General features: G+C 39.1%; 1 protein-coding gene and 1 pseudogene across 1 annotated transcript; both read right to left on the bottom strand.

Moving 5' to 3' along the window:
• Positions 1-4,883: 4,883 nt before the first annotated feature.
• On the bottom strand, positions 4,884-5,953 carry LOC136280860 (melatonin receptor type 1B-B-like). Its single transcript, XM_066166595.1, has one exon. It carries the CDS (start codon positions 5,862-5,864, stop codon positions 4,884-4,886), a length of 981 nt encoding a protein of 326 aa, XP_066022692.1. The 5' UTR covers positions 5,865-5,953.
• A 3,669-nt stretch (positions 5,954-9,622) lies between these two features.
• LOC136281263 (melatonin receptor type 1A-like) lies at positions 9,623-10,585 on the bottom strand (annotated as a pseudogene).
• Between the last annotated feature and the right edge of the window lie 983 nt (positions 10,586-11,568).

Below are 11,568 nucleotides of genomic sequence, written 5' to 3'. Positions count from 1 at the left end.
GAAATCTCCCAAAAACTCAGCATACATCGTATACACATACCCTAACAATACTAAAATACTTCTCGAGCGCTTCACATAACATTATTCTCTCACTTTCATACGATCTGATTAGCTATACTTCATTTTTATTATTTCTACATTTTTTTTTATTATTTCTACATTTTTTTTCTTTTTTCCTGAAAAGGAGAGGCGAACATTAATTAATATATATGACATGAACCCCAAAAAATGTTTAGCGAAGACGTACATCAATCAACAAAAAAGTCTTCCTTGGCGTTACTTCCTAGTTCCAGAAAAGAGTATGCGTAGCCTCCATGCTAAAGTTTTAAACTGCTTTCCCCTATGAAGGAGACTGTCAGCGTAGCTCAGCTCAATGAACAATAGCTTTGTAAAATTAGTTTAACACTTTTGCTCTCGTTTTCTACTCACTTTGAATTAGAAATGTGAATTCAAACTTTCTGCGTCCTTAGAGATAGATTGTGAACGCAGTCTTGTCTGGCTACCACGATCACAAAACACCTTAGCGATCTCGTGTTTACCAATTTGTTCACCTTCCCTGGAAATGGTTTCTTGTTGCTGTTCACCTTCCTCGAGTGTAACATCAACGACACAACTGTCTTTTACCGCACCTACAAGAGTGGGCATCTCCACTTGTCCTGTTTGCAGTTGATTATCAAGGACATTCGTCTCAACCATTCCAGTTACTTCCGCCTGCAGGCCACTGAGGGGGAGGAGCAGGGCCAGGAAGCAGAAGAGGGACCACTGTGGATTTTGCTGCCATTCCTTGAAGTATCCTTACAAATATAGGACATACTGAACTAAAAATTAAGGTGTATGGGAATGATTTTGAATTCAGAAAACTATTGATTTACTTTTCAAAAAAATATTTTCAACCTGGCAACAATAGAAGAATAACTTCCATAAAGTAATGACCTAAGCACAAACAGATGACTTTCGCCACCTCAAGTCATAGTGACTCAGAAGAGCTACGATCTCATCTTACTTTATTATTTTACTATTATTTCTTAATCCCGACCGACAAATCAAGAACACTACACAATGACCTGGCCAGGTTTCGAACCCAGACCTCTTGACCCGGAGTCCAGCGCACTAACCATTACGCCATCGTGTCTCCTTCATAGGAGTAAAATCACGTGAGTCTACCTCGTCATCATGTGCACTGACAAAGTCACGTGAGAAAGCACTAACCGCCCAAGAAATCAGTGCATTTTCCCGCCTTGCCTGAGACGGTCGAGAAATACGAAATCCAACTTGGAAATCGAGAAAACCTTTCAACGTCGACGTAAACTGTCATACAATCAAAGAAAAACAGGAGAAACTCTTCTCAGCTACCTTTTCAAAGACCGTCAACATGACAAACAAGCAAAATCCAGAAGAAATATCAGCGCTTGACTCAAGCAAACATGGCGACTCGCCAAACTCACTCGGGAAACCCGACTCTATTATCGAAGCAATCTCGCTTATGACTAAACAACTAGTGTCCTCTATTACCACACTCAACTACTCAATGGACCACTCATTTACTGAGATGAAGGAAACTTTAGGAAACCTCGCATATGTCGAGGAATCTGCCAATGAAGAAGGCTCGGTAAACTCCGACGCGGAGAAAGACCGACAAGGGGCAAACAAGGACAGCGCTAGCACTAGGGACCAAAACCTATCGGGGTCCAGCAACGCTAATAACGTCAACGATCAGCTGACGTTGACAAATAATACCAATCAAACAGACCCTGAGTCCTTCAAAGAGGAAAACTCAACTCTTGCAGGAATTGCGAGTAATTTAAAATTGGGCCAAAAGAAAGCTCCCGCTGTGAATGCACAATTCGCGGGAATACTGAAAGAGGTCATGCGTGTCAAACTTGATGACGATATATTGACAGAAACGAAAAATCGTTATACCAGGCCAGTAAATTGCAAGTGCTTGGAGCCAACCCAGGTTAACCATCTCCTCTGGGATAAATTAAAACATGACACACGCTCAAGTGACTTAAAGCTTCAGCTTATTCAGGCCAATTTACTGAAGGAAATCATTCCCATCGTACTGGTAGTTGAACAACTGGTCAAAGTCCAGGACAAAATATCAGAAGAATTATTGGATATCCCATCTCTAATTAGAACGGCCACTGACTCAGTAGCCTTGCTTGGGGCAGCAAAGTTTGGCCTCAATATGCAAAGAAGAGATAACATAGAACCAGAGCTCAATGCAGACTACAAACATCTATGTTCACCTACAGTGCCATTCACAGATTTCCTATTCGGAGATGACCCTGACCTCTCTAAGCAGCTAAAAGATCTAGCTGAAGCCACTAAGGTTAGCAAGAAAATAAGCAAGAACAGTTAATCAAAACAATACAAACACTTTAAAATGGAATCCTTGAATCAGTTCAGGAACTTACTACACCAGGTTGTTTTATGGCATCAATAGACATCAAAGATGCCTACTATTCAGTACCAATTGCTATAGAGCACCAGAAATTTCTCAGGTTTGTGTGGAGGGACAACCTCTACCAATATGTGTGTCTACCAAATGGGTTAAGCTCTGCACCCCGTATATTTACCAAGCTGCTTAAACCTGTGTTTAAAGTCCTTAGAGAAAAAGGCCTCTTGTCATCTGCATACATAGATGATCTTTATCTGCAAGGAGATACCTTTCATGAGTTTCATGAAAATGCCTTGAACACAGTGCAACTGCTTAGAGATCTTGGAACGTCTTGTCTGCATCCCTCTCAACAACTCGAATATTTAGGCTTTGTCTTAAACTCAGTGTCAATGACGGTACGACTCTCTCATGCTAGAGTTGAGAAGGTGGTCCAAGCATGTGAAAAACCTTCTCAGTAACTCCCATCCCACCATACTTCATCTAGCAGAGGTTATTTGGCCTATGGTCTCCAGCTTCCCCGCCGTGGAACAAGGCCCATTATACTACCGTAGCCTTGACATTGAGAAAATTGAGAGTTTGAGACAAACTAAAGGCAATTTCTCTAGTGAAATATCTCTATCTGTTAATTCAAGAGAGGAACTGCAGTGGTGGATTGCAAACCTACCTTTTTCCTGTAAAGCAATCTCACATGGTGAAGCTGATATAGTAATCCAAACTGATGCCTCTTCTCAAGGTTGGGGAGGGGTGCATGGTGACCAGAGAGCAGGAGACAGATGGACTCTCACAGAAGCACTAAATCACATCAATTACCTTTAAATGTTCGCTATATTTTTATCCCTCAAAGCTTTGTGTGGTGCACACAAAAATAAACACATCCAGGTGCAATGTGACAACACTACTGCAGTGTATTACATAAATAACATAGGTGGAATAAAATCCATTCCATGTAATGAGGTAGCTAAACAAATCTGGGCCCTGTGTATTGCTTATAATAACTGGCTCAGAGCTACATATTTACCTGGATGTAAAAATGTAGAAGCTGATGCAGAATCTAGGGTATTTAATGACCGTACAGAGTGGATGTTAGATCCACAGATATTCAAGAGGATTACCAATAAGTTTGGTAGTCCTGAAATTGACCTCTTTGCATCCCGTTTGAATAAACAATATGCCAAATACTCATCATGGCGTCCACACCCGTGGCAAGCTCAAGGGAGAGTTTACTTGTCATCACTGCTTTTGGTCAATAAGCTCAGTGAAAAGATAAGTAATTTACACTTTTGCACAGTCTTTGATGTCTACTTTTTGAAGCAGTGATCGGCGAAACCCGCTGGTGTGCGCGATTACCAACACTGTCCAACAACACTGTCTACCAACACCGAAAAACAAATGTTATTTTCCATCACGTCCTATCTTTAAAGACATTGCAATTACTGAATATTTAGAGATGTCTGTATGTCATCGTGGTTATCATTCTCATCAAGTTGGAAGTTGTAAGGCAAAATAACAACACCACTTTATGTTTCTGTTAGGCGAGAGCACGTGCGTTATTGCTGAAAGAGGTTTGTTTTAATTATACTCAGTTATTTACCTGCGGATAGGTGTTTTTGGGTTGCTTTTAATAATAGACATATCTCTTTCGAGTGAAAGAAAAGACGTTGCTTCTTTTTTCCGTATCTTGTCTAAACAATTTCTTCACACAGCTGGTTAATAAACAAACATATTATTCCGCCGCTCACGAAAGGGATAAGATATCTTGAAGAGTTTGAACAACTCTCATTTCTGCGATAAAAAATAGCTTAAAAATTAAATCACTCTCTCAGAAAAAATTGAGATTCAGTTTGTTATTAATCATTTTTGGCATTGTATAGGGAAATTAACTTTTTTTGATAGCCATACAAGATCGTAGAAGTTAAGTGACAGTCAAATTTGAAATTTTAATTTAAACCACCTTTAATTTATGCTTTATTAAGCCATTATATTTATAATTGTACATTAATAGCTTGTTAATAATTACACAATTCAGTATTTTACTGCGATGTGATTTAATAATAAACCAGTCTATTATTATCGACCACATAACTCTCGTACTAAGATAATGGCAATAAAACGTCACAGATTGCTCAGTTGCATATTAAGTTAGGTTTTTCAATCTCCATCACATACGATATTTAATACTAATCCACGCAGGCTTAACTCACTGATCAATAGAAACCTTCCCTTGATTTATTCAGTCACACTGTGCGCTCAATATTTGATGTTTGTGTACAACCAGTGAATTCCCATAACACACCGAAAAAGTTGCCGTCAAAGCGTCTTTTTTGATCTGATTTTTTTGTTTCTGAAAGGATTTGCTACAAGGAAAGACAATGTCGCAAGAATAGTTAAATATCATATTTTTTTTTTAGCTACATCGATTTTTGAAAGAAAAAAAATTAAAATAAAAGATTAAAAGGTCAAGTATGAGGATGATGAGAACAATTTATGGATGACTTTCAACGTTGTGTCTGCTGTTGTTATTGCCATTTTGGCGCCGAAAGAAAGTAATCTTGCGCAAGAGGGCCTTGTACTCTCGCCTGAACTGTCTGTTCATGATACCGTAAATGAATGGGTTGATAGTGCTACTCAGATAGGCCAAGAACGCGTACGTCAAGTAAACCTGTCGTGGTATCTTGGGTTCTCCGCGCGCGGCGTCCACGTTATCCACAACGGAGATAGGGAGCCAGCAACACGCGAAGCCAAGCAGAACTGCTACTAAAGTTTTCGTTACTTTTGCTTCTTCCACATTCGCGCGGAGTTGACTGAGGTTAACACCTAGACAGAAAACACGATTTGATCTTGAAACTGAGCGGAACACTTTGACATAGCAGACCGCTATGATTGTTAAGGGTGCTGCGATGTAAACACATTCGATTGTAATAGTGTAAGCCATGTTGCTTTCAAACGTGTACAAACACATTGCTTTTCCAGGCTGGAATTTAAAGCTATTTTTGCCCTCAAAGGAAAACGGGGGCACAGATCCAGCGAAAGCCAGGCACCACACAATGACAATGTATATCAACGCTCTTTTCTTCTTAAACAACAAGAGATACTTCTCTGGTTTTACAACGCAGAAGAATCGGTTGACCGCAATGATACCCATGGTATCCATAGCGACAATTCCGAAAGTCAGTGCGGCAAAACCTTGAAAGAGACAGAAAGATTCGCCAAATATCCACCGGCCATGGAACAGAGTAACAACTGTAAAAGGCATACAGCAGATACACATTAGAATATCGCTCACAGCTAGTGCTATCACGAACATGTTGGGAATTGTTCGCAGCCTGCGCTTTCTGTACACGGCGTAAAAAGTGAGAAAATTTCCGAAGACAGCCACAACATTGGTAAAAGCAAACAAAACTGTTTCAGTCCAAACTAACGCCTCCTCTCTTGTGGCAAGCTCAAGGGAGAGTTTACTTGTCATCACCGCTTTTGGTCAATAAGCTCGAGCTCGGCGAAAAGATAAGTAACTCAGTTAAACTTCTGCACAGTCTTTGTTGTCGACTTTTTGAAGCACTGATCGGCGAAACCCGCTGGTGTGCGCGATTACCAACACTGTCTACCAACACCGAAAAAAAAATGTTGTTTTTCATCACATCTTATCTTTAAACGCATTGCAATTAATGAATATTAAAAGATGTCTGTATGTCATCGTTGTTATCATTCTCATCAAGTTGGAAGTTGTAGGGCCAAATTACAACTCTTTCTGTTCGGCGAGAGCTCGTGCAGTATGTCGTTGTTGCTTAAAAAGGTTTATTATATTTGAACTATGTGATTTACTTCCGGATAAGTGTTGTTGAATTGCTTTTAATAATCGACATATCTCTTTCGAGTAAAGAAAAGATGTTACTTCTATTTTTCCGTATCTTATCTGTACAATCTCTTCACGCTGCTGGTCAATAAGCTAACACATTATTCCGCCGCTCACGAAAGGGATAAGATATCTTGAGGAGTTTTAACAACTCTCATTTCTGCAATAAAAAATATCTGGAGAAAAACTAAAACCCTTTCTCAGAAAAAAATTGAAGTCCATTCTGTTATTAACAATTTTCGGCATCGTATGGGGGAACTAATTTTTTTTTGGATGAGCATATAAGATCGCGGAGGTTAAGTGACAGTCAAATTTGAAATTATAATTTAAGCCACTCCAAATTTCTGCTTAAATTAAAAACCTTTGTTCTAAGACCGAGAGCATACTATTAATAAGAACATCTTGTTATCAAAAAACGAAGCGGAAAAGTCAATCTAAGCTCTAAATTAACCATAAGTTTACAGCCTTCTTACATTTATTCGCGTATCCAGAACAAAAGAAGTTAGAAAAATCGTCGGCTTAGACTTATTCTGTAATATAACAACGTACTAAATAGTAATTTAGTCGTTTAACTTAAACTCATGAAATTCAATCATAATTCTTTGTCGAATGTCTTAAAACGAAGATTGTAAAGCTACAAGTAAACAGAAACATTATCTTGTAGACAACACTCATCGAAAAAACTGTTCTAGCGGTTCTAGAAGAATATTAAAGTTTCACTTGAAAAATATCTCCCTGATAAAGGTTTGGAAACCAATTATACGAGTCGGAAACTCTTCAATATCACTGAAATCGCTTCCTGAAACAAAGAATTGACGCCATCTTCACTTTTAGTTTGGACAAAAAAAAAATTTTTTTTTTTTTTCAATGACAACCGCGTGAATACTATGATCAAATGTGAGCCAAATTTATAGCTTTTCGCGTTTTTTAACGACTAGACATTGTTGAGTCCAGCGCGCAAACCAAAGGGAACTGTGTCTAACACAAAATTTAAGAAGACTGTGAAAGACTGACAATCTGCAATGATCGCCTTCTGTCATTCTCCAGCATTCAGAGCCACATATTAGGGTGAAGACGACACAGCTATAATATAGTTTTAGCTTGGTCTTAATGTTCTACTGCTGGGACCTCTCTACACTGTTGAGCATTCTGACTACATTTATGGCCTTCACTAAGCGGTTCTTGATGTCCTCGTTTGTTCCTTCATCATGTCTGATTGTGTTCCCCCGGTACGTGAATTCCACCGTCGTTGGAAGATCCTCTCTGTTCGCCCTGATCAGCGGTTTTTCCGTCTTGTTTTGGGTTCGTGTAAAGACACTCAGATGTTCAGATGTTCCGATTTTACCAGTAACAAACTCGGACAAAATCTCAGAAAAAAACTACCATACTACACCAGGTCTTGTGCCATTTCAGTTAAGCGTCGTTGTTTTCGTTGTTTGCTCGGCATTTGAAGCCAAAACTCTTCCAGAAAACAGCCTTATACTCTCGTCTGAACCTCTTATCTGTGGCACAATATATGAAGGGGTTTATGGTGTTACTCAAGTAAAGCAAAAAGCCGTATGCTAAGTAAGCTGGTCGTGGTAGCGTTGGCTCTCCGTGCGCGATGTCGATGTTGTCAATGAAGACAATAGGAAGCCAATACCATAACTGCAACCAAACGCTTCGTCACTTTGGCTTCCACCACATTCACCCGAAGGAGTTCTGGATTTTTTTTTTATGAGAAAACACGATTTGATCTTGACACGGTGCGGAACACTTTGACATAGCAGACCGTGATGATAATCAAGGATGTTGTGATAAAACAGCAGTGCATAGAGACTGAGTAAGCAATGGTACTTTCAACTTTGAACGAACACATTCCTTTTCCAGGCTGGAACTCAACACTGCCATTTGTGAAGAGTAATGTGGGAGCAGATCCATAACGAAAAGAAAATTGAATAAGAAAGCATGTGTATGACTCGTTGCATTTACCTGATACAGTTTATAGCGCCGCTGAAAATATATTTAGGGCGCAGTTCCCCATGCCACGAGCGTTACTTGCAGTTTTTTTTGTTTGTTTGTTTTTTTGCCGTTTTTGCCAAGTTAGTTTCAGCGAAGGATTTTAGGCTGTGTAAGAAGCAATAACTTCGAATTGTCGTCGGATGGATCCTCATTTGTCATTCGTTGTGATTATCCTGTACAAGAACACAAGGAATCAGGACGCATAGAAATTGTTGTGTCGCATTTATTTTGCCAAGCGTAGCTGGCCCCTACAGCATGAAAGAAGAATGAAACAAATGCGGAAAATCTTAGTTTAGACTGAGCAAATTTTTGCCTCAATCATTTGAACAAGTATCAGCCTATTTAATTAATTATAGGGTTTGACGGGAGTAAGTTACTGTAAGTTGAATGCGTTGAACATTTGAACGACAGTTCAGCAGGTTTAATTGAGGACATTTCCGAGAAAAAGTTTACGTCCAATTTTACATATTTCAAAAATCCCAATTCCTCACTTACAGTGGATAATAATGACGACGACGACGTCGAAACTCAAACGTTCAGGTTCCGGCTAAGTTATGATTGAAGAAATTTACTCTAAATGATGATTTTAGATATATGAAATTCATATATTTGCACTGCGGTGAAGAAATGAAATTAGGAGATCCTCGCAGCTAAGAACACTACTGAAACGAGTGGTTGAAAATAGGACCTGAAAAAAATTCAGGCCCGTACGGAATTTGAACCCATGACCTCTGCGATACTCTAATTTGCCGACATGTGTTTTAAGATGTCCCTTTCGATAATCTTTCGTTTGGCCCCAAGCCTCAGAGAAGTCACTGAAGGGCACAGGAAATTAACCTCAATAAGAAAAGTGTAAATGAACAGAGAAAAGTTCTAAAATGATATCCATGTACAAACAAAAATTCATGATTACATAAATAACAGTTTTGCTCGAGAACAAAATTCCTCTTTCAAATCAAATGGGTACTGTCAACTGCTTTGTAAAAGTTAATGCACAGCTATATTTTCCACTCTGTGCATTACCTGATGATATTTTGAAAGTAAAGATCTGTTCGCTACGTTCCTTTCCTTCCCTGAACCTTACCTGTTCCTTCCCGAGCTCTTGGTCCACTGTGTTTGATATTCACTTGATGATGATCATGGACAAGATTTTTCTTGGAACTGATAAGAGGGTAATTCCCCACCAGATGCTGCAATCACTATGAGTGCCTGTCTTTGGGATGCTCCTAATGACTTCCAATTCAAGCCAGTCTACAAACCAACATGGGTTCGTGTAAAGACACTCAGATGTTCCGATTTTACCAGTAACAACCTCGGACAAAATCTCAGAAAAAAACTACCATGCTACACCAGGTCTTTTGCCATTTCAGTTAAGCGTTGTTGTTTTCGTTGTTAGCTCGGCATTTGAAGCCACAACTCTTCCAGAAAACAGCCTTATACTCTCGTCTGAACCTCTTATCTGTGGCACAATATATGAAGGGGTTTATGGTGCTACTCAAGTAAAGCAAAAAGCCGTATGCTAAGTAAGCTGGTCGTGGTAGCGTTGGCTCTCCGTGCGCGATGTCGATGTTGTCAATGATGACAATAGGAAGCGAACAGCATGCAAAGCCTACCATAACTGCAACCAAACGCTTCGTCACTTTGGCTTCCTGCACATTTACCCGAAGGAGTTCTGAATTATTTTCTAATGAGAAAACACGATTTGATCTTGACACGGTGCGGAACACTTTGACATAGCAGACTGTGATGATAATCAAGGGTGTTGTGATAAAACAGCAGTGCATAAAGACAGAGTAAGCAATGTTACTTTCAACTTTGTAAATACACATTGCTTTTCCAGGCTGGAACTCAACGCTGCCATTTTTGAAGAGTAATGTGGGAGCAGATCCAGCCAGAGCCAAGCACCAAACAATGAAAATGTATATCACGGATCTTTACTTCTTAAAGAGCGAGGGATACTTTTCCCGATTAACAACACAGAAATATCGGCTGACTGCAATTGCTGCCATAGTTCCAAGACTACTCGTCCCAAACGCAAAGATATCAAATGCTTGAAAGCGGCAGACCGTTTCATCAAAGATCCATCTACCGTGGAAAAGACTTGCAACTGTAAAAGGCATACAGATAGTAGACATCAGAATATCACTTAGAGCCAGAGCTATCAGGAACATGTTGGGAATCGTGCGCAGCCTGTGGTTTCTGTACACAGCATAAAAAGTGAGAAGATTTCCGAGGATGGCCACAACATTGGTGACAGCAAACAAAACTGTTTCAGTACAAACTAACGCCTCCGTCCTCGTGGCGAGCTCAAGGGAAAGTGTGTTTCTCCTCATCTCCTTTGGTCGATAAGCTCAGCGAAAAGATAAAAAAAAAACTATACCGTTGCGAAGTCTTCGTTGACGACTTTTTGAATCATTAATCGCTAAAACCTTCGGTGCGCGAGCGATTTTGTCTGCTGGGATGAAAACAGATGTCATTCTCTCATAAATCTTATCTTTATACCCATTGCAGTAAATAAATATTGAGCAATATTTAATATTGAACTATGTAATTATATCAACGTCGTTTTCATTTACCGTTGGAAGTTGTAAGGCAAAAAAAGATCGATTTTATATTACTTCGGGAACATCCACGTATTTTTTATCGTTGATGTTAAAAGAGGTTTGTTTTAATTGTTCTCGCTTGTTTAACTTTTATATAAGTGCTAGTGAGTTGCTTTTAATATTTGGTTTATCCCTTTTGAGTGAAAGAAAAGCTATTCACTCTGTTTAGCCATTTCTTGTTCGTACACATCAGCATTTACAGGTTCCTGTTAGTAAACAAACGTTATCCGACGATTTCGTCGGTCACAAAAATGAGAAAATACTTTAGAAAGCTTCAACAATTTTATTTCCTCAAACAAAATTACTGAAAAAAAGAAGAATCACGAAAATCAAAGGAAACTTTGTGATCCAGACTGCAACTTTTGGTAAAAATTTGTTCTTCGGCATAGTAGAGGGGAAGTATTTTCTTTTGATAAGCATATAAGATCGCGGAGGTAGAGTGTCAGTAAAATTTGAAGTTGTTTGAACCACCTCACGTTTCTGCTTGAAACATTTGGAACGTTAATTAAAAACCGTGGGGATGTTGTCTGAACATCTTCTTTCTAAATATTGAAGCCAAAAAGTCATTTTACGTCCTAAATTAACCTTAAGTTGACATAATTCTTTCTCGTGTTGCGGTGGAAACCAACAAGTTTTAACAAGGTTGGCCGAAGATATGAAAATCGTTGCTTTAGCACATTGCTTAACAGTATTTATATCGTTTGAATTCAACT

The sequence above is a fragment of the Pocillopora verrucosa genome, chromosome 5, assembly GCF_036669915.1.
Source record: "Pocillopora verrucosa isolate sample1 chromosome 5, ASM3666991v2, whole genome shotgun sequence".
In the NCBI taxonomy this organism is placed as follows: Eukaryota; Metazoa; Cnidaria; class Anthozoa; order Scleractinia; family Pocilloporidae; genus Pocillopora; species Pocillopora verrucosa.
The sequence above is the reverse complement of the archived record's forward strand: the minus strand, read 5'-3'. Positions and strand labels throughout refer to the sequence as shown.

Bases quoted from the DNA above. Each gene is read 5' to 3' on its own strand.
- LOC136280860 (XM_066166595.1), bottom strand. From the start codon at position 5,864: ATGACAAGTAAACTCTCCCTTGAGCTTGCCACAAGAGAGGAGGCGTTA.